Source organism: Emys orbicularis, chromosome 1, assembly GCF_028017835.1.
Source record: "Emys orbicularis isolate rEmyOrb1 chromosome 1, rEmyOrb1.hap1, whole genome shotgun sequence".
In the NCBI taxonomy this organism is placed as follows: domain Eukaryota; kingdom Metazoa; phylum Chordata; order Testudines; family Emydidae; genus Emys; species Emys orbicularis.
In genome coordinates, this window is record NC_088683.1 from 257,640,746 (window position 1) to 257,663,990 (window position 23,245).

Sequence of the window (23,245 nt, forward strand, 5' to 3'; positions counted from 1 at the left end):
GGGATGCCATGGAGCCAGCATGTGCTTGCATGGAGTGATCTGTAATACCCCCTGGAGGGGAATATTTGCTATTTTGTAGCATTCTAAGATGCATTCCAAAACCCACTTAGAAATCCTCTGGGAGGATATGGCTTGCCCATGCAATCTTTCTGCTATGGCAATAGAGTCTCAGAGATTTTCTAATTGGTTTGATTCTTTGCAGGCAGAATGCCAATTGAGCCTAATGTTGAGGGAGTGAAGTCTCTTATCTTAGGAAGAAGCATGGGGTTTCGAGAAAAATATAGGTAATGGTGTTGTCCGATTGATGTGGAACTCAAACAATCTTGGGGAAGAAATTTGGGGTATAACCTAAGGGAAACCTTCTCTTTGTGAAACATTGTATAGGGAGGATCTGCCATAATGGCTCCTAGCTCCCCGATCCTTCTGGTGGAAGTGATGGTCACTAAGAATGCCACCTTCATGGATTGGGGGGGTTCATAGCACAAGTTGCCATAGGTCAGAAGTGTGGATCTTTAAATGTCAACAAGACAAGGTTAATGTCCCATTGAGCCATAGATTTAATGACCAGTGGAAAGATCCTAATCAGCCCTTCATAAATCATACAGTCGCAGGGTGAGCAAAGACAGAATGTTCTTCTAACGGAGGGAAGAAAGCACTAATCACTGCTAAGTGTACCCAAAGCAAACTAAGGGCTAGACCTGCAGTCTTTATGGAGAGGAGATAGTATAGGATAACTGGAATGCTCACGGTATTTAGTGAAAGTTGGTGGAGGTGTACCCAGGCTGAAAAGTGTCTCCATTTAGCTAGATAACTAGCTTGTAGAGAATCCTTTCTACTTCGGTTAAGGATTTCCTAAACTGGGGTGGTGCATGAGCATTCTATTTCTGACGCCCATCCAAACACCAGGCCCGTGAGGTGGAGTGATCCCAGATTGGGGTGCTTGATTTTCCCCCCTGTCAAGGGTTAGGAAATCTGCAAAAGGGAGGATCCTGATGGGCGTGTATGGACATTGTTAGAAGTTCTATGAACCAGGATAGTCTGGGCCAGCAGGAGGAGGATGGATCTTCCCTACGACTTGCGATGGTAGGGGGATGGAAAGAAAGGTGTATCTGAGGCTGCCCATCCAGGAGACCATCACTCTGGGAATCACAACCCATCGCTCCCCTGGAACAATACAGGGGGAAGTTTTCTGTTCATCTGGGAGTACCCCATTACCTAAATATCTTGGTTAGGACTGTGTTGTGGATCTGCCATTCATGGTCTGCTTAGTTTGTTTGCTAGGGAGTTATTAACACCCGGGAGGTATGTGGCCTGTATCATAATGTGGTTTCTGAAACACCACTTCCAAAGTCTGACTGCTTCCAGGCACAGAGGACAAGATCTTAATCCTCTGTTCATATACCCCACCATGAGTACGCTGTCCGACATTATCTGTACATGGAGCGAGCATATGAAGGGAAAGAAGGCCTTGAACACAAGGCAGATTGACCTCAGTTCCAGTAAGAACAGAAGAACGGCCATACTGGGTCAGACCAAAGGTCCATCCAGCCCAGTATCCGGTCTACCGACAGTGACCAATGCCAGGTGTCCCAGAGGGAGTGAACCTAACAGGTAATGATCAAGTGATCTCTCTCCTGCCATCCATCTCCACCCTCTGACAAACAGAGGCTAGGGACACCATTCCTTACCCATCCTGGCTAATAGCCATTAATGGACTTAACCTCCATGAATTTATCTAGTTCTCTTTTAAACCCTGTTATAGTCCTAGCCTTCACAACCTTCTCAGGCAAGGAGTTCCACAGGTTGACTGTGCGCTGTGTGAAGAACTTCCTTTTATTTGTTTTAAACCTGCTGCCTATTAATTTCATTTGGTGGCCCCTAGTTCTTATATTATGGGAACAAGTAAATAACTTTTCCTTATTCACTTTCTCCACATCACTCAAGATTTTATATACCTCTATCATATCCCCCCTTAGTCTCCTCTTTTCCAAGCTGAAAAGTCCTAGCCTCTTTAATCTCTCCTCATATGGGACCTGTTCCAAACCCCTAATCATTTTAGTTGCCCTTCTCTGAACCTTTTCTAATGCCAGTATATCTTTTTTGAGATGAGGAGACCACATCTGTACGCAGTATTCAAGATGTAGGCGTACCATGGATTTATATAAGGGCAATAAGATATTCTCCGTCTTATTCTCTATCCCCCTTTTAATGATTCCTAACATCCTGTTTGCTTTTTTGACTGCCGCTGCACACTGCGTGGACGTGTTCAGAGAACTATCCACGATGACTCCAAGATCTCTTTCCTGATTAGTTGTAGCTAAATTAGCCCCCATCATATTGTATGTATAGTTAGGGTTATTTTTTCCAATGTGCATTACTTTACATTTATCCACATTAAATTTCATTTGCCATTTTGTTGTCCAATCACTTAGTTTTGTGCGATCTTTTTGACGTTCTTCACAGTCTGCTTTGGTCTTAACTATCTTGAGCAGTTCAGTATCATCTGCAAACTTTGCCCCCTCACTGTTTACCCCTTTCTCCAGATCATTTATGAATAAGTTGAATAGGATTGGTCCTAGGACTGACCCTTGGGGAACACCACTAGTTACCCCTCTCCATTCTGAAAATTTACCATTTATTCCTACCCTTTGTTTCCTGTCTTTTAACCAGTTCTCAATTCATGAAAGGATCTTCCCTCTTATCCCATGACAACTTAATTTACGTAAGAGCCTTTGGTGAGGGACCTTGTCAAAAGCTTTCTGGAAATCTAAGTATACTATGTCCACTGGATCCCCCTTGTCCACATGTTTGTTGACCCCTTCAAAGAACTCTAATAGATTAATAAGACATGATTTCCCTTTACAGAAACCATGTTGACTTTTGCCCAACAAGTTATGTTCTTCTATGTGTCTGACAATTTTATTCTTTACTATTGTTTCAACTAATTTGCCCGGTACTGATGTTAGACTTACCAGTCTGTAATTGCAGGGATCACCTCTAGAACCCTTTTAAAATATTGGCGTTACATTAGCTATCTTCTAGTCATTGGTACAGAAGCTGATTTAAAGGACAGGTTACAAACCATAGTTAATAGTTCTGCAATTTCACATTTGAGTTCTTTCAGAACTCTTGGGTGAATGTCTTCTGGTCCCGGTGACTTGTTACTGTTAAGTTTATCAATTAATTCCAAAACCTCCTCTAGTGACACTTCAATCTGTGACAATTCCTCAGATTTGTCACCTACAAAGGACGGCTCAGGTTTGGGAATCTCCCTAACATCCTCAGCCGTGAAGACTGAAGCAAAGAATTAATTTAGTTTCTCCACAATGACTTTATCGTCTTTAAGTGCTCCTTTTGTATCTTGATCGTCTAGGGGGCCCCACTGGTTGTTTAGTAGGCTTTCTGCTTCTGATGTACTTAAACATTTTGTTATTACCTTTTGAGTTTTTGGCTAGCTGTTCATCAAACTCCTTTTGGGCTTTTCTTATTAAATTTTTACACTTAATTATGCTCCTTTCTATTTAGCTCACTAGGATTTGACTTCCACTTTTTAAAATATGCCTTTTTATCTCTCACTGCTTCTTTTACATGGTTAAGCCACAGTGGCTCTTTTTTAGTTCTTCTACTGTGTTTTTTAATTTGGGGTATACATTTAAATTGGGCCTCTATTATGGTGTCTTTGAAAAGTGTCCATGCAGCTTGCAGGGATTTCACTCTAGTCACTGTACCTTTTAATTTCTGTTTAACTAACCTCCTCATTTTTGCATAGATCCCCTTTCTGAAATTAAATGCCACAGTGTTGTTGGGCTGTTGAGGTGTTCTTCCCACCACAGGAATGTTAAATGTTATTATATTATGGTCACTATTTCCAAGAGGTCCTGTTATAGTTACCTCTTGGACCAGATCCTGCGCTCCACTCAGGACTAAATTGAGATTTGCCTCTCCCCTTGTGGGTTCCTGTACCAGCTGCTACAAGAAGCAGTAGTTTTAAAGTATCTAGAAATTTTGTCTCTGCATTTCGTCCTGAGGTGACATGTACCCAGTCAATATGGGGATAATTGAAATCCCCCACTACTATTGAGTTCTTTATTTTGATAGCATTTCATCGTCACAGTAAATTTATATGCAGTCTGCCCTTTTTGGGGGTCCAGGTATACTGAGCAGTGTGGTAGTCAAGGTGTGGGCCCCCTCCCTGAGGGAGGTGTCTGTCATAATGGTGGCTCTTGGTATGGGAGGGTTGAAAGAAGTTCTCACCATGACTTTGTTTGGGTTCGACCACCAAGCAAGGGAGGTGAGAACTCTGATGGGAACAGTCACCTTGGAGAGGATGTGGTCCCTGTTTGGCTGGTAAGTCAAGTGGAGCCAGGATTACAGATACAGCAAGTGGAGTCTGGCGAACAGCATCACATAGGTATATGCAGCCATGTGACCCAACAGCAAGAGACGCTGGTGCACCATAGTTCACGGTTTGCGGGTAATGCAGAAAATCAGGTTGCTCATCATGTGACATCTGCCTGAGGGAAGAAATGCTCTTGCAGAGACTGAGTCCAGTCGTGCTCCTATTTTGCATGGAGGCTCAGGTGGGTGCTGGTAATAGTTTACTGTCCTTGTGGGTGACAAAACAGACTTTTCTTCATTTTTACAAATGCCCAAAGGTAGAAAGAAGTTGCCAAAGAGATCCTATCACTGACATGACTTCCTCATGAGATTGGCCTACCAGAAGCCTGTTGTTCAGGTATGGGAACACCGTGTAGCCCTGCCACTTTATCTGGGCTGCTACCATCCCCCAGTGTAAAAGGGATTCTGCCTCCAGCTGAAAAAATCAATTTTCGTCCTCAAGGGGAAATTGGGAACGGGGTTTGTGATAAGGGAAGGAGAGAAACTCAATGGAGTATCCCTGATGAATAATCTCCAGGACCCAACTGTCTGGGGTGATCTTGTTCCAGCTGTAGGCAAAGAGAGTAAGGTGGCACCCATCTAAAAGGCTCTCTGGTATTTTCTTCCTGGGGGATGGAAGGTAAATCCCCAGGGACTGCAAAATAGATCAAGTCCTTTAGTGACTGCAGGGACTCATCTGTCTTTCCACTGAAAAGGTTGGACTCATTAAAGGGGAGGTCCTGGATGGTGATTTGGACCTTTCTAGGAAACCTTGACAAGTGTAGCCATGAGTCCCTTCACAGTACAAGTCCTGGATACTGTGTCTGCAGCATCCACTTCTGTGTGGAGGGCCACCTTTGCTACTAACTTCCCTTCATCTAAAAGGGACTGGAACTGGGTTGTCTATGGGAAGTTTATCTTTAAAGTCCGCAAGCCTGGCATAGGTATTAAAATCGTATTTAGCTACCAATGCTTGTAGTTAGCTATGCAAAATTGCAGACATGTGGAGGAGAAGACCTTTCTTCCCATGAGGTCCAGTCTCTTTGAGCCCTTATGTGCCAGGGTGGATTTCCATGACTGTCTGTACCACCAAAGAACTGGGGGTAGGATGAGAAAACAAGAAGTCAGCTCCTTTGGCAGGAACAAAATAACGTAGCTCGATCTTTTTTGGTGTAGGGCCACAAGATGCTGGTGTGTACCATACCACTCTGGCTGGCTCTAGTAGAGAGTATAATTGGAAGGGCCACCTTTCTCCATCTCTGTGGTTGCAAAATATCCAGGAGCTAGTGTGGAAGGATCTGAACCTCCACTATTGGGATCTGTAAATCGTTTGTGACCTTTTCTAAAAGCTCCTGGTACTGACAGTGGTCATTTGGCAGAAAAAGCAATGAAAGAATGACAGCATTGTTTGGGGATAATGAAGACAATGACCCTATTGGAATCGTTGGTACCAGTGGAACTGGTTCTGGCTCCTCCTCCTTGTACAGAGATGGAACTGGCTGGCGAGAAGGGGAGGAGCGGTGCAACTTCTGAAAGGGCTCCAGAGGCCTGCCATAAGGATCCCATAGGCCCCAATAAGTCCAGATGGCAGGACCCATCCATTGCAGTGGCTCCCAGGGGAATCGGTACCAGCAGTGCCTAGGAGGGTCATACCCAGAGAGATAGCAAGTACGCTCTCTCAACTGTCTGTTGGGGCTCCTGTGCCTGAGCAGAGATACTGTGCGGCTATCTCTTCTGACTCCTCTGATTACGAGGACTGTTCCATTGGTAGCAGGTTCCAGGTCGCTCCTGCCCAATAGTTGGAGATGGAACTGCTCCTGAGACATCAGTAAAGATTCCTCCTCTGGAGAAAGAACATCCCTCAAGGGAGCAGGGCCGGAAAAGAGTGGAGACTGTGAGTAGGGGAGGAGTATGTCCTCCGGTGTTACATAGGTCCCTGTATGGCTTGGGATCCAGGGAGTTCCAGCAGATATGGCTGAAGGACCCGGCTCATTTGTGAAGCTGAACATTCTTTAGGTGAATAAGGCAGTGCCAATGAGGAGTCTGGACCCACACTCGTAGATGGAACCGGTGAGCATCTGTCCTTCCATTTCAGAAGCACAGTCACCGTATGATCCCTCTTTTTGCATGCCTTGTCTTCCAACCTGGGGATCTTTTGCAGAGCCACTTCCATGGGTTCCAGACGTGATGTCTCACCCAACCTGGACTGGCTTGGGGAGGAAACACATTTCCTATAGACAGTCCTCTGTGAGGATCTGTCCTTGCACCCATGAGAGTGCCCTCTATTTTCATAGAAAGCCCTGGAGGAAAAGTCCTTGGGCTTTAGGGTTAACTGTTCCGCTCCAAGCCAAGTACTTGGAGGGGCACTGCTGGTCGGTGGAGGACAATTTACAGGCAGGTCTGCTGGGCCTGGATCAGAGCGGGGCTTCATAGCCTTCTCCATCAGGAACTTCAGTTGGGGCTCCCGGGCCTCTTGAGTTCTGGGTGGAAAGGATCAGCAGATATTGCACTTGCAGAGATATGTACTTCTCCTAGACAGTACAGGCACCGTTGATGATCGTTGCTGATGGAGAAAGACAAGGGCAGGAAATGCAATTCTTGAAGCTCAGGTCTCTGGACATAGTCCTGGGACTGGAGATTTCCCCCAACTGGGGGTGAGGGAACTACTCTATGCTAACCATAGACTATACTAACTACAAACTAGTTAAGAGTCTCTAACTGATCACCATATTTAGGGTCAGGAAGGAATCTTCCCCGAGATCAGATTGGCAGAGACCCTGGAGGGTTTTCGCCTTCCTCTGCAGCATGGGGCATGGGTCACTTACAGTTTCAACTAGTGTAAATGGTGAATTCTCTGTAACTTGAAGTCTTTAAATCATGATTTGAGTACTTCAGTAACTCAGCAAGAGGTTAGGGGTCTATTACAGGAGTGGGTGGGCAAGGTCCTGAGGCCTGCAATGTGTAGGAGGTCAGACTAAATGATCATGATGGTCCCTTCTCACCTTAAAGTCTATGAATCTATACGTTAAAATACTTGTAAATAGTTTGTCTATTTTATGTTACAGTTTATACATGGAGTGAAGGACACAATTCTGACTTTGCAACAGCAATCAGTCTTCAACAAGTTAGATATCTGGAAATGTCTGAATCTTTATTCTCTGCTTTCAAACCTAGGAGACATTTCTATGAAAAAATATTTTGTGGAAAGAAAATCTGAGCACATTCTTGTTGAAAAACGCTTGAACTATCTGGTTATGGTCCCCTCCATTAAAAAAAAAAAAAATCAAATGGAGTGGGCTTCCAATATTCCTTTTTTTTTGACCTTCAAATCTATCACTCTAGTTCTAGATTAATAAAAAATAATAATTCTGGATAAATATAGTGAAACCTGCACTAAGGACCATTTTCAAATGGTTTGTCTATTTAATAGTACCACAGGTGACTATTTTTTCTGATCTCTGATGTTCTCTTGCGGCAGGCCTCATTGCACAAGAAAAAAAATCCATAAGGACTCACTCTTTTTTTATTGGTTTAATATTAAGAGAAATGAGTGTAGGGTTGGGAATGAGGAACTCCAAATTCTAATCAGAGTTCTGCCACTTGCTTGCTGTGTGACTTTGACCAAGTCAATTAATATTTTATTCAATATGCCCATCTCTAAAATGGGAATAACATTTACATACCTACTTTATAGAGGTGCTGTGATTAGTTAATGATTGCACAGTACTTTGAGCATATAAAGTATGCTTTAAGTTTTAGATATCAGTATCTGCTAAATATGTGGATGTTCTTTCAAATGGTACCCTTTAAAATACCATATAAAACTCATTTCAAAGATTAGTAGGAACCTAATGGAATGAATCCTTGTTTTAATTGGGTAAAAGTTAGTGTTCTATCTTTTGGAAATATCCAAGTCTGTCCCCATAGTGAAAGTAGTTAATTAGGGTAAATGCTTGCTATGGTGAAGGTGGTCGGGAACTTCGGCGGAAGGGATCGGGATCTGATACAATTCAAGATGCTAAGGAAAAGAGGAAACAAGAACAGCAAAACAAGAAACCGGACTTCAGAAAGGTGGATTTCAACCAACTCAGAGAAATAGTAGGCAAGGTTCCATGGAAAGACCAATTAGGAAGTACAGGAGTTGAAGGGGGCTAGCAGTTCCTAAAAGATGTAATACTAGAGGCTCAACATCATGCTATTCCAATGCAGAGGAAAGATAAGAGCTACAGGAGGCCAAATGTGGTTGCACAAGAACCTTTTTAGCTATCTAAAAACCAAAATGGATACATACAGGGAATGGAAAGAGGGCCAAATCATCAAGGAAGTTAAGTATATGTAGGAATAGCGCAAGTGTGTATGGACAAAACCAGGAAAGCAAAGGCAAAGAATGAGTTATAGCTGGCAAGAAATGTTAGAGACAACAAGAACGGGTTCTTCAAATAAGTCAGACATAAAAGAAAGATCAGGGATGGTGTGGGTCTGCTGCTCAATGGAGAAGGTAATTTGTTAACCGAAGATGATAGGAAGTCAGAGCTGCTCGATGCCTACTTTGCTTCAGTCTTCTTGCAAAAAACAACTCATGACTGGACAACTAGTCAAATTACTACAGACAAGAAAGGGGAAGGGATGCAGATTAGGATAAGTAAAGAACATGTCAGATCTTCTGACCAATTTGAATGAATTCAAGTCAGCAGGGCCTGATGCTATTCTCCCCAGGGTACTGTAGGAATTAGCTGAGGAAACTCATGGATGACAGGACTGGTCCTGGACGACTGCAGAAGGGCTAACATAGTGTCCATCTTTAAAGAGGGGAAAAAGAAGGAGTCAAGAAACTGTAGACCAGTCAGCCTGACCTCGATACCTGGGAATCTATTAGAACAATGTATAAAACATTCAATTTGTGAATACCTGGAAGATGAAGGGGTAATCATTAGCAGCCAGCATGGATTTACTAAGAACAAATCATGCCAAACCAGCTTGATTTCCTTCTTTGAGAAGATAACTGGTTTGGTGGATAGGGGGAATGTGATGGACATAAAATATCTGGACTTCAGCAAGGCTTTTGAGACAGTCCCACATGGCATTCTGATAAGTAAGCTGGAGAAATGCAGGCTCAGCAGAACTACCATTAAGTGGCTACATAACTGGTTAAACGACTGCAAACAAAGAGTAACTATTAATGGAATTATGTCAGATTGTAGGGAGGTCTCAAGTGAGGTTCCATAGGGATCTGTTCTGGGTCTGGTGTTGTTTAACATCTTTATTAATTACCTGGATGTAGGAATAGAGCATACTGATCAAGTTCGTAGATGACAAAGCTAGGAGGGCTTGCCAACACTTTGGAGGATAGAGCTAAAATTCAGAGGGATCTTGATAAATTGGAGAATTGGGCAATAGACAAAATTAAATTCAGCATAGACGAATGTAAGGTGCTACACATAGGGAAGGAAAACCAAATGCAGAATGGGGGATAACTGGCTTTGCAGCAGCACTGCTGTGAAGGATTTGGGAGTTGTGGTGGATCACAACCTCAACATGATTCAGCAATGTGACGCTATTGCAAAAAAAGTGAATGCATGTTTAGGTTGCATTAACAGAGGCATAACATACAAGTCATGGGAGGTGATAGTACCACTCTACTCGGCATTGGTTAGGTCTCCGCTGGAGTGCTGTGTCCAATTTTGTTCACCAAAGTATAGAAAGGATGTTTGTAGATAAACTGGAAAGGATCCAGAGGCGAGCAACAAAGATGATTAAAGGGATAGAATGCAAGCCATATGAGCAAAGGCTGAAGGAACTGGGTATGTTAATTTGGAAAAGAGGAGATTAAGGGGAGACATGATAGCGATCTTCAAATACTTGAAAGGCTTCCATAAAAAGATGGAGAAAACTTGTTCTCTCTTGCCACAGAGGGAGACAATGGGTTTAAACTATAGCATAGCAAATTAGATTAAATCTCAGGAAAAACAGTAGGACAATAGAACAGACTGCTTAGGGAGGTAGTGGAAGTTCCTTCACTGCAGCTTTTAAAAAGGAGGCTAGATAGACATCGGTCTTGGATGATTTAGACAACAAATCCTGCTTCTTGCCAAACGGTTAAGACTAGATGACCCTTGCGGTCCCTTTTAACCCTATAATTCTATAAATTTTCTTCAAACATAATACCTGTTTGTACTTTGGAAGGATTTTTAAGTGCAAAATAAACAATCAAGTGTTAAAACATGTGGGTTGGAATGCTCACTCCTCCTTCTAGTTGTCAAGGAGTAAAGGCTAGAGGAACTGGAAATAAGACTGCAGTAATTGTTAGCTGCAAAGTGGCAGCAAAAGGGCTTTCTTCATAGCCCTCATGACACTGCTATTCTTGTCCTAAGAGAAAATGCAAAAATACCAAACTGTAACTACTGCATATAGATGGTAAGCAGGCAGAACACAGACTGGGGTCCCAGTGCAATGAGAAAAATCAAAAATGTTCTAAGAACCTACATAACTATTGCTTGCTACTGTCTAGACCAGTGGTTTTCAAACTTTTTTCCTGGGGACCCAGTTGAAGAAAATTGTTGATGCCCGCAACCCAACAGAGCTGAGGATGAGGGGTTTGGGGTGTGGGAGGGGCTAAGGGATGGTGCAGAGAGTTGGGGTGCGGGGGTGAGGGCTGCAGGGTGGGGCCGTGAATGAGGGGTTCAGGGTATGGGAGGGGGCTCTGGACTGGGGCAGAGAGTTGGGGTGCAGGAGGGGGTCAGGGCTCTGGGCTGGGGGTGCAGGCTCTGGGGTGGGGCCAGGGATGAGGGGCTTGGGGTGCAGGAGGGGGTTCTGGGTTTCAGGGGGCTCAGGGCTGGGGCAGGGGATTGGGGCATGGGGTTGTGGTGTGAACTTACCTCCGGAGGCTCCCGGTCAATGGCGCAGCCAGGGTGCAGAGGCAGGCTTCCCGCCTGTCCTGGCAGGGTGGACCGCGCTGCGCCTGAAGTGGCCTGCAGCAGGTCCGGCTCCTAGACGGAGGTGCGCAAGTGGCTCTGTGCAGCTGTCGCCCACAGGTATGCGCCCCCTCCCCCCAGCGGAGTGGTGCTCGGGGCGGGGGCAGCACACAGAGCCCCATGACCCCCCTGCCTAGAAGCCGGGCCCGCTGCTGGCCACTTCCGGGGCGCAGCACGTTGTCGGAACAGGTAGGCACTAGCCTGCCTTAGCTGGGCAGCACCGCCGACAGGACTTTTAACATCCTGGTCAGTGGTGCTGACCAGACCGACCCAGTGCCTTACATGCCGTGACCCAGTACTGGGTCGCAACCTGAACTTTGAAAAACGCTGATCTAGACAAGCGAAGAAACAGAAAAGGCCTTTCATTCCAAACCAGTGAATTTTCATTACATTTAGTGTATTTCAGTGCTCATTCAAAGTGCAAAATTAAGGGACTTAAAAAGTGACAACCTATAATTACTCAAACATGTCAGCATGCACAGTGACAGTGAAAGCTTACCCACTCTACCCTGTAAGTGTGCCTTGACACTGGCCTGGAGGGACTACCTTTTGCTGATGGAGGATAATCCACTTTCCATACCCATTTAGACTATGCCATTTATCCTGAGTATTATCAACATGGATGCCAGTTAGTGCCAATTATGATGGTGGGTTTAAATGAGGTGAAAACCTGTTTATTACAACATAAAAAACATTCATTTTATACACACTAATCATCAGCTATAAGTAACTGCCATTTCCCACCATGATTGGCTTCACACCAGCTCTAGAAATGGTTGATTCACACTAGAAACAGTTGAAAAAGTTCTTTAGCATGTCACCACTCAATCTTTAAACCAATCAATATCAACCATTCAATTTCTCCTGCTACCAAAACTGGTGGATTGGAGGATGCAGGTTTTTTTTTTTTTTTTTAAATCTCTTTCAAGCTTTATCTGAATTTTACAAGTTCTATTTTTTCAACGTGTATATGAAGCTATTTAAGAAATGGGAATGCTTACCTGAACAAGAAAAATGATGAGAAAATAAAAGTTAGCTATCCTTCTGAACTGCTCAAACAAGTTCTTCGGTACAAAGTTCCAAAATGTGTACTAAAAAAAAAAAGTAAAGAGCATTTAAGTATTTATGATGATAATGCTGTTTTCTCTAACACTGCATGCCCTGCTACATCACTAACAGCACCAAAATATATACAAGTACTTTTAAGAATCAAACAAGCTTAAAATTCACAAACTAAGTTTAAATATTAAATGCAAATTAGAAGAAATTTTTGTTAATTTATTTAGGCAAATATACTTATATGCAATTGGCATTCGTGCATTCTTGAAATCATTCAGTTAATAACTGAAATTCTATCTAACATGGCTACCTGAAGCAGAAGTCTAGCACTCCACAGTTTCATTCAGAAATATTTGACCTCTGGACATCTTGGTACTATGGACTAAAATAAGTTTTTATGGCAATGATACCCAGATATTTAGTTAAGGTATATTTAGTTGAAAGCCACTGAAAAACATTTAAAATATTAAAACAATTGCTTCTAATGCTGTATTTAATTAATCTCCATTTTGTTTTTTCATTTATGCTAAACCTGCTTTGACAGCAAGTCAGGGACAAAACCAAAAGGTATCAGCCCCCTTTATGTTCTTTCATTTTGTTACACATGCATCCCTCAGAACAATCAAGAGCACCAACAGTTTATGGTTGTAAAACCTTTATTTAACGGTGTTATATATAGCAAAACTGTAATGAATATAATGTGACACACAAATTACAGAATATGAAAATGCAAATAAAGACTATATAAACTTATAATTTTCTCTTGGAGATCCAGTGTGGAGAGAAGTGGAGGCAAAAGAGGGAATGATTTGAGGAGGGAGTCAAAAGCAGCAAAAAATGGCTGTGACTGTACACGTGGAATTCAATTAAGTTGGAGAAGTAGAGCTGTTTATCTAAGAAGATGGCAGAACTAATTTGTAATTAAGTCAGTCAGCCTGGTCATGAGATTTCTGCCAGAGATGCTCTTCAGCACAAAAGCTGGCACATAGGAGCAGATGTCAGCAGACAAGAAGACATCAACCCTGGTGAATTGGAAGTCACAAAATGGCCAAGTGATAGGGTGTAGAGGAGGAGGGAAGAGGTTGATGGGTGATGCTGAAAAGGAGACCAGCTGGTAGCTGGGTCGGATAGAGGGAACTCAGCAACAGAAAGAGCAGTGCTTGGTGAAGATCAAGTCAAGTGAATGGCCATCTTGGGGAGTGGGAACGTGGAAACAGGACTGCAGGTCAAGTGAAGATGTGATGGTAAAGAAATGTTCAGGTAAGGGGTTGGATAGGTCATCTACATGGGGACAAAATCACAAAGAGCGAGTGTGGGAGATTGTAAGGAAAGTGAGAGAGAGAGAGAGAGAGACAGAAGTCGAAATCAGAGAGGCAGGCTGATGGGGAGGAGTTGGGTGAATGGTAGATGGCAACATGAAGGGGAACAAGAGTCGGATGCAGTGCTGTTCAAAAGAAAATGTGTGGGAAGGGGGGAGGGAGAGGTTGGAAATGGCAGAAATGGGAGGAGAGAAGCCCAACACCCCCACTATTGTCTGATCCAGCCAGGAGAGGCCTTCATAAAAGAGGACAGCTGCAGTGGCAATGTCAGATGAAGGGATCCAGGAGCTGGAGGGAGGGAGATATGAGGATGCTGTGTACGGCTGAGATCTTTTTAGAGATCGAGTGGGGGTTCCACAGACAGCAAGAGAAAAGGAAGGGGGAGATGGGTAGTAGGTGGATGGGCGTGAGGTTAGAAATGGTGGCACACGAGGGAAAAAGGTGGTGGAGAGGATTTGTGTGGAGGGAAGGCCAGGGTTGGGAAAATGTCACAAGAGGTGAGGAGGCAAAGGAGAATGTGGATGTGGGATCTGAGATCTGGATTTGTATTGATGGGAGAATGGGGAAGATAGGGATGGAGAAGGGAAGAAAAGCAAGGAGAGCTGGTGGAAACTTTATAAGGGTGAGGGTAACATGTACTGGGAAATGGAGCCAGTGGGGAAGAGGAGTAAGGGGGGAAAGGATGGCAGGTGCAATGATGCAGAAGAGGGGTGCAGCAAGAGCCCTGGGTAATTGGAAGATAGACAAGATTACAAAAAGGTGTTATCTTGTTTTGAAATTGTCAGATGAAGGAGCTACAATTACAGGTGTATTAGATTATCTGGGATTCTGATTTTCTGTTTAAAATTAAATAGAAAAAAAACTGATTGAGAAATAAAACCAGAGTGACAAGTTTCCAACTAAGTTCAAGTCCTGTTCATACTTTTGAGTTAAACTCAGCCTGCATTGCTTTGCTTTTTGTGCTTTCAGCAGCACACTTGGTTGCACATAGCAACACAATGGTAAGTGGTAGTTCTTTTATATGTGTTTACACTCAGAATGGGAATGTAGATTGCAAAAATAATTGAGACTTCAAAAAAGCTTATGTTTTTATTTCATTGCTAACAAAACACCAATTTCTAATCAAATCTGTGAAATCACAATTCAAATAAACCTATAAAAAATTTCTAGTCTGTTACAAGGCTTTAATGTAGCTACAAACACAGAAAATGAATAAAAATAAAAACTGAAAATCAAAGTCTACTGCAAGTAAGTGTAATGTGAAGTTAAAATTCCAGTTAAGGACAAAGACTAACGAAAATAGAGGAGAAAGTCATTGCTTGAAAAGAAGCTACTGATGCCAGTTCTGGGGATAACAGTTATAACCTGCTAAGGACTGAAAGTGATGAGGAGGCAGCGATGGGGGAATTCAGTTAGATTAATAAAATGATGATATATCAGAGACTGTGGGGAGAATATAAAGCTTTCTCCACTTTTGCAGCTCTTATCTTTAGTCTTTTCATCTCTTAGGTGATATTTTTAAAGAGAGGAGAGCAAGAAGATTTATTACCAACTCTTTAGCAACACTTAAAGAGGAGGGATTGCTAAAGAGAGGTTCTTTGGATTCCTGATCCCTGTTGTTGTCGTCGTCATCTTTGGTCACTGTTGCTCTACAAGTGGCAAAATCTGCAGCTAAGTCATATATTCCAAAATATAGTCTCAGATAGGCCACCTGAAGTTTTACTTGAAACTCTATTTTCTACTATTTAAGCACTAAAACCTGAATGTGACCAGTCAGTTATATTAAATTTGGAGATGATGGTTTGTGGAAAGAGACGGATTTAAGTAATTCTACGCTTTCATTGTTAAATTAGACTAACAAGAAAAAGTTATCCTTTTCAGATCTTATAGTCATCACTTCCTAATAAATCACTGTCTCTGCAGATTTATACAATTCTTCTCCAGTCCTTAGTTGCTATTGCATTCTCATAGGTAAGACAGCTATGACTGATTGGGGAACGTAATAGAAAAAGACGGTTACTCACCGTTGTAACTGTTGTTCTTCGAGATGTGTTGCTCATATCCATTCCAGTCAGGTGTGCGCGCGCCGCGTGCACGATCGTCGGAAAACTTTTACCCTAGCAACACCCGGTGGGTCGGCTGTGGAGCCCCCTGGAGTGGCGCCCTCATGGCGCCGGATATATACCGCAGCCGACCCAGCGCCCCCTCAGTTCCTTCTTGCCGGCTACTCCGACAGTGGGGAAGGGGGGCGGGTTTGGAATGGATATGAGCAACACATCTCGAAGAACAACAGTTACAACGGTGAGTAACCGTCTTTTCTTCTTCGAGTGCTTGCTCATATCCATTCCAGTCAGGTGACTCCCAAGCCCCACCTAGGTGGCGGGGTCGGAGTGAGACATTGCTGTGTGCAGAACCGCTGACCCGAAAGCAGCATCGTCTCTGGATTGTTGCACCAGCGCATAGTGCGCTGCGAACGTGTGCACCGAAGACCACACTGCAGCTCTACAAATGTCCTGGATCGGGACTTGAGCCAGGAAGGCAGTCGAGGAGGCCTGGGTCCTCGTGGAGTGAGCGGTGAGGCGTGGCGTCGGGACACCGGCCAGGTCGTAACAAGCACGAATGCAGGACGTGATCCAAGAGGACAGGCACTGTGAGGAGACCGGTGAGCCCTTCATCCGGTCGGCCACCGCAACGAAGAGTTGCGTCGTCTTTCTAAACGGCTTTGTACGGTCAATGTAGAAAGCCAGGGCCCTGCGTACGTCCAAAGAATGCAGACGCTGGTCTTGACGAGTAGCGTGTGGCTTTGGATGGAAGACCGGGAGAAAGATGTCCTGGTTTACGTGGAAAGGTGAAACCACCTTCGGAAGAAAGGCAGGGTGGGGGCGAAGCTGCACCTTGTCCTTGTGGAACACCGTGTATGGGGGCTCGGACGTCAGCGCTCTGAGTTCAGAAACACGCCGTGCTGAGGTAATGGCTACGAGGAAGGCCGTCTTCCAGGATAAGTACAGGAGCGAACAGGTCGCTAATGGTTCAAACGGGGGCCCTGTGAGCCTGGAGAGAACAAGGTTGAGGTCCCACGTTGGAACCGGCTGGCGTATTTGTGGGTACAGCCGGTCCAAGCCCTTGAGGAATCTAACGACCATCGGGTTAGAGAAGACCGATGACGAGAGTTCTCCTGGGTGGAATGCCGAAATGGCGGCGAGGTGAACCCTGATTGAAGATACCGCCAAGCCTTGCTGTCTTAGTGACAGGAGATAGTCCAGTATGAGAGGGATAGGTGCCTGCAAGGGGGACGTAGCCCGTTGCCGACACCAACAGGAGAACCGCTTCCACTTGGCTAAGTAAGTGGACCGTGTAGAGGGCTTCCTACTTCCCAGCAGGATCTGCTGGACGGACTGCGAACATTGTTGCTCCGTCTGACTCAGCCATGGAGCATCCACGCTGTGAGGTGGAGCGATTGTAGGTCGGGGTGACACAGACGGCCGTGGTCCTGAGAGATGAGATCCGGACTCAAGGGGAGCGTGATCGGCGCTTGAACCGACAGCTCTAGCAGTGTGGCGTACCAGTGCTGCCTCGGCCAAGCGGGAGCCACTAGAATTACTCGTGCCTGGTCGGTGCGGATCTTGAGCAGCACCCTGTGGACAAGCGGAAATGGGGGAAAGGCGTAGAACAGGTGACCCTTCCACGTTAGAAGGAATGCGTCCGACAGAGAGCCTGGAGCTCGTCCGTAAAGGGAGCAGAATGCGTGGCACTTCCTGTTGGCCCGGGATGCGAATAGGTCGATCTGGGGAAATCCCCACCTCCGGAAGACGGAATAGATGACATCCGGGCGAATCGACCACTCGTGCGTCTGGAAGGACCTGCTGAGACGGTCCGCCAGCGTATTCTGGACTCCAGGCAGGAATGATGCGGTGAGATAGATCGAGTGGGCGATGCAGAAGTCCCACAAGCGAATGGCCTCTTGGCATAGGAGCGATGAGTGGGCTCCGCCTTGCTTGTTGATGTAAAACATGGCCGTGGTGTTGTCGGTGAGGACCAGCACGCAACGGCCCTGTAGGAAGTTGAGGAATGCCTGGCAGGCTAGGCGCACCGCCATCAGTTCCCGGACGTTGATGTGTAGGGCTAATTCGGAAGCGGACCACAGACCCTGGGTATGACGCTCCCCGAGGTGAGCGCCCCATCCTAGAGATGAAGCGTCCGTGACTAGGTGGAGGGAAGGTTGTGGGGCGTGAAAAGGCACTCCTGCACAGACCACTGCGCGATCCAACCACCAGGTGAGGGAGGTCAAGACCGAGGGCGGGACCGTGACCAGCATGTTCAGGTCGTCCCGGTGAGGACGGTACACCGATGACACCCAAGCCTGCAGTGGGCGAAGCCGCAGTCTGGCGTGGCTGGTTACGTAGGTGCACGAGGCCATGTGACCCAACAGGGTAAGGCATGTTCTTATGATGGTGAACGGAGATGCCCGCAGTCCATGAATGACGCGTGCGATGGACTGAAAGCGACCTTCTGGCAGAATGGCTCGTGCGCTTCTGGAGTCCAGGATCGCTCCAATGAACTCTATTCTCTGTGTTGGCACCAGAGTGGACTTCTCCCTGTTGAGTAGAATGCCCAGTTCGTGGAAAGTCTGTGTCACCATGTGGACGTGAGCTTGAACTTGGTCCCTGGTGCGGCCGCGCACCAGCCAGTCGTCCAAATACGGGAACAGCTGTACCCCTCGTCGGCGAAGGTATGCCGCGACGACTGCCAGACATTTCGTGAACACTCTGGGAACCGAGGACAAGCCGAAGGGAAGGACTGCGAATTGGTAGTGCACCTTGTTCACTACAAATCGCAGGAAGCGCCTGTGAGGCGGATAAATAGCTATATGGAAGTAAGCGTCCTTCATGTCGAGGGCGGCGAACCAGTCTCCAGGATCCAGCGAGGGAATAATGGTCCCCAATGATACCATGCGGAACTTCAACTTTACTATGAATTTGTTGAGTCCGCGCAGGTCTAAGATGGGACGTAGACCCCCTTTCGATTTGGGGATCAGGAAGTAGCGGGAATAAAACCCCCTGCCCCTTAACTCCTGCGGAACCTCCTCTATGGCTCCCATAGAGAGGAGCCCAAAAACCTCCTGTGAAAGGAGTTGCTCGTGAGAAGGGTCCCTGAAGAGGGACGGGGAGGGGGAGTGGGAGGGGGGGGGCGAGGAAAATTGGAGGGCGTATCCCTTCTCCACCGTGCGAAGGACCCAACGGTCTGATGTTATAAGGGACCAAGCACGGTGGAAACGGGAAAGGCGATCCCGGAAGGGGGGAGATGAATCCTGGGTGCTGGTTCTGGTGCCGTCCTCGACCGCACCTTCAAAAGGCTTGTCTAGGCCCTGAAGGTGGTCTCGGCTGGCCCTGGTTCTGACCGGGTTGAGGGCCGGTCGACCGTCGCCTACCGCCTCGACCCCGCCTCCTGGCAAAGTCCTGTCTCGGGCGAGGCGGGGGAGGGTAGAACCTCTGAGGCTGGGGCCTGAAGGGTCTGCGTTGTGGACCCGGGACGTGCATCCCCAGAGAGCGCATCATTGTTCGAGAGTCCTTAAGGTTTTGGAGCCTCGAGTCTGTCTTTTCCGAAAACAGGCCCTGACCCTCAAAGGGCAAGTCCTGGAGGGTCTGCTGCAGTTCAGGTGGCAGGCCCGACACCTGGAGCCAGGAGGTTCGCCTCATAGCTATACCCGACGCTAGGGTCCTAGCGGCCGAGTCGGCTATATCCAGTGAGGTCTGTAGGGAGGTGCGTGCCACCCGCTTACCCTCCTCTACCAAAGTTCCGAACTCTTCCCTAGATTCCTGGGGAACCAGTTCCTTGAACTTCTCCATGGAGGACCAGGTGTTAAAACTATATCGGCTTAGGAGCGCCTGCTGGTTGGCCGCCCTAAGCTGAAGCCCCCCCGCGGAATAGACCTTGCGCCCGAACAAATCGAAGCGCTTAGCGTCCTTCGATTTCGGCGCTGCCGCCTGCTGACCATGGCGCTCCCGTGCATTTACTGATGAGACCACCAGCGAGCACGGTTGAGGGTGAGTGTACAAGTACTCATGGTCCTTGGAGGGTACAAAGTACTTCCTCTCCACGCCCTTGGCCGTGGGGGGAATAGAGGCCGGGGTTTGCCAGATGGAGGTGGCATTGGTCTGAATGGAGCGAATCAGCGGTAACGCGACCCTGGATGGGGTGTCCGCTGAAAGGATGTTCACGATCGGGTCGTGAACCTCCACGATCTCCTCCATCTGAAGGTCCATATTGCGCGCCACCCGGCGCAACAGGTCCTGGTGGGCCCGGAGGTCTATGGGGGGCGGACCCATGGCGGATGTCCCCGCTACCGCCTCATCAGGCGAGGAGGAGGAGGATACGCCCGGTGGCAAGGGGTCCAAAGGCAAGTCTTGCTCCAGGTGCTCCTGGAGCTGGGCCTCGCTCGTCCCAGTGTCTATGGCCTGCGCCGGCGTGGGCACTGGAGCCTCCATGCCCCCTGGCGGGGGGCGGGAGATGGTGGCCTCCGGGGCTCTGGGCTCAGAGCGTGCCGAGCGGGAGGCAGACGGTGGGGCCCCTTGGGCTTGGTGATAGGCCCATGGGGTCCAAAAGGACCAGTGAGCAGGTCCCTGCGTAGGGTCCTCTGCCATGTCCTGCAAGTGCCCGAAGTCCGCCGAAGCCGCCTGTCCCTGTGGAGGGTAGGCCGATCTAGAGGCCCCTTCAGAGGAGTGGGACGCGGATCTTGACGGCCATGGCGGTGCCGAACGCGAAGCATCCGTCCCCGGCTGGTGCGGTGCCGGTCGGTGCCGGTCGTAGGACGATCTGTCCCAGCGTGCCGGAGAATGGTGCCTGGATCGGGATCGGTGCCGGTAGCCCCGCCGGTGCCGCGATCCGGATCTGGAGCGGGACGACGATCGCGACGACACCCGGTGCCGGGAGCGGTCCCTCGATCGGCGCTCATACCGGTACCGGGAGGTGCGCCTCGAGTCCGATCGGTGCCGGCGGTCGCGACGGTGCCAAGATGTGGAGCGGCGCCGCGAAGAGGACCTCGACCGCGAGTACGACCGGCGCCGAGGTGATAGTCGGCGCCGGGACTCCGAGCGGCGTCGGGACCTGCTCCGAGACCTGGAGCGGTGCCGAGAGTCCACGGTTGGAGACGGTGGGCGCACCAGTGCAGGCTTGCCTCTCGACTGCACAATGCGCGGAGCCACCGGTGCCGGGAGCTGCGACGGTGCCGGCTCCGTGAGTGCGATCAGGTCCCTCGCGGTATTAAACGTCTCCGGAGTCGAGGGGAGACAAGGTTCCACCACCAGCCTAGGTGGGGAAGCAGTCCGTACCGGACTCAACGGCCTCGGTGCCGGAGTCGACGGTGTGGCCGCCTGCTTTTGGCGGTCCAAAGGCGGACGCGGCTCTACCCCCGGCACAGGGGGAGCCGGCGTCTTCAGGGCAGCAGTGTCCTGAGCCTTGCGGGCCTTCTTATGGCCTGGAGAGAGGGATCGGCGCCGAGTCCCCTGAGGTGGGCGCGGTGCCGAAGTCTGCCGGTGCCGGGAGGACTTGTCCGCGGCGCCGGTCGGAGCCGCTGGGGCGCTGCGCACCGACGCGCTCGGTGCCGGGGTCGGGCGCGCCGAGGGAGGATCCGGGCTGAGCGCCGCCTCCATGAGGAGCTGCCGAAGCCGAAAGTCCCGCTCCTTCCTCGTTCGAGGCTTGAAGGCCTTGCAGATTGGGCACTTATCTGCGTGATGGGCTTCCCCGAGGCACTTCAAGCAGGAGGCGTGCGGGTCACTTGTTGGCATCGGCTTCGCGCAGGACGCGCACGGCTTAAAGCCAGGAGCCTTGGGCATGAGCCCGGTATGCTCCGGGGGGAAAAAAAGGGGGGAGAACAACCCCCTTAACCCCCGCTCACAATTTATAACAGCTACCAGCTAAATAACAACTATCTAAAGACTCTAACTACTATACAACTATCTAAACTATCTACAGAAATAAGCTAGACGCTAGGGAGTGTGGAGACCAGCTAAGCTGTGCTCCGTAGTTCCAACGACCGTCAGGGGCGGTAAGAAGGAACTGAGGGGGCGCTGGGTCGGCTGCGGTATATATCCGGCGCCATGAGGGCGCCACTCCAGGGGGCTCCACAGCCGACCCACCGGGTGTTGCTAGGGTAAAAGTTTTCCGACGATCGTGCACGCGGCGCGCGCACACCTGACTGGAATGGATATGAGCAAGCACTCGAAGAAGAATACTCAGTTTCAAAATAAGAGAATCTATTTACTTCCAAGTATTACCAAAGCAAATCAGACAAGGAGGAGAAAAAATTACTTACACTACAAATGTAATGTGTCTGGAATAAACAGATTTTTTTTCACTCCATCAAAATCAAAAATTAATTATAGAAGGAAAACATACATTTTTGATCACCATTTTAACATATAGGGCTTTTTGATAGCACTAAACCGCCCTAAAGACAGTTTATCAAGTCAAAATTCAACAGCTTATAGAATGACTTTTCTTCTGTAAGCGATTTTGAGTAATAATGTAAGTTGGAAGCATATTACCTTCAGTCTAGATACTTTATATGTCAGAATGGGAAAGCCAATTCAAGTAGTTTAAATAAACAGACAGAAATATGAATTTTAGTCCTTTCCCCAAGGGTTTGAGATTGAGAGAAGTTCTGGATAAGACGACACCTTCCACTTTACAACCTCAGCACATCATCTCTCCAATCCCATATAGGCCTCTCCCTACTTTTCTACAATTTAACAGGTCTCAGGTGCCTCAAATATTATATATGCTTTTGCTTGAGCCAGATTTTTTTATTTGTTATATTTTTAGAATAAAAGGGAACAGCATAATCGATTAGGAACCCTAGTGACTGAGGTAGCTCAGTTAGTATATAAATTAATCCTTTAAATGCTTCCAAATATATCTATCCTTGATGAACTATGCACTGACACATTCCAGCTCAGGTGTAAATATACTGTTACCATGGCTAAATTTTTTTTTTTTTATAAATACATGCAGCACAGACACCGCTTCAAAATCATCAGAATCCTTGCAAGAACTACTCCTGGTGGAATTCTGCACCAACAAATTAAAAATTATGCGCAAAATATTTTAAAATTCTGCAAAATTCTGCATATTTTATTTGTCAAAAATAACAGTATATAATTATGCTAGTTTCAATTATTTTGGTAATTCATTTCAAAATACTCGTCACCAAGTATGTCTGTAACAATACAGACACACACAAAAATTCCCCTAGCAGTAGAGTGTTAAAGAACCTCCCACAACAATCCAGTTCCTGTTTCTCGACCCTCTCCCCCACCCAGAGCACAGCTGTGCCGCCCCCCCCCCCCAGCCCAGACACCTGCACCCCTCCCCCACAGAGCTAGGGTTGTCTAATGGCACAAAACCAAACACCTCTACCCCGTCCCTTCTCTGAGGTCCTGCCCCTGCTCTCTCCATCCCCTTTCCCTCTGTTGCTCTCTCTCTCTGACCCTCACTCACTTTTACCAGGTGGGGGCTGGGGTG

General features: G+C 47.3%; 1 protein-coding gene across 1 annotated transcript in view; it reads right to left on the reverse strand.

The window, feature by feature from the left end:
* ATP11A (ATPase phospholipid transporting 11A) overlaps positions 1–23,245 on the reverse strand; it is a 126,028-nt gene that overhangs the window by 85,473 nt on the left and 17,310 nt on the right. Inside the window, exon 3 of the mRNA XM_065423542.1 lies at positions 12,350–12,439. Within this exon, the coding sequence (XP_065279614.1) occupies positions 12,350–12,439 (90 nt within the window). The remainder of the gene's footprint in view (positions 1–12,349; positions 12,440–23,245) is intronic.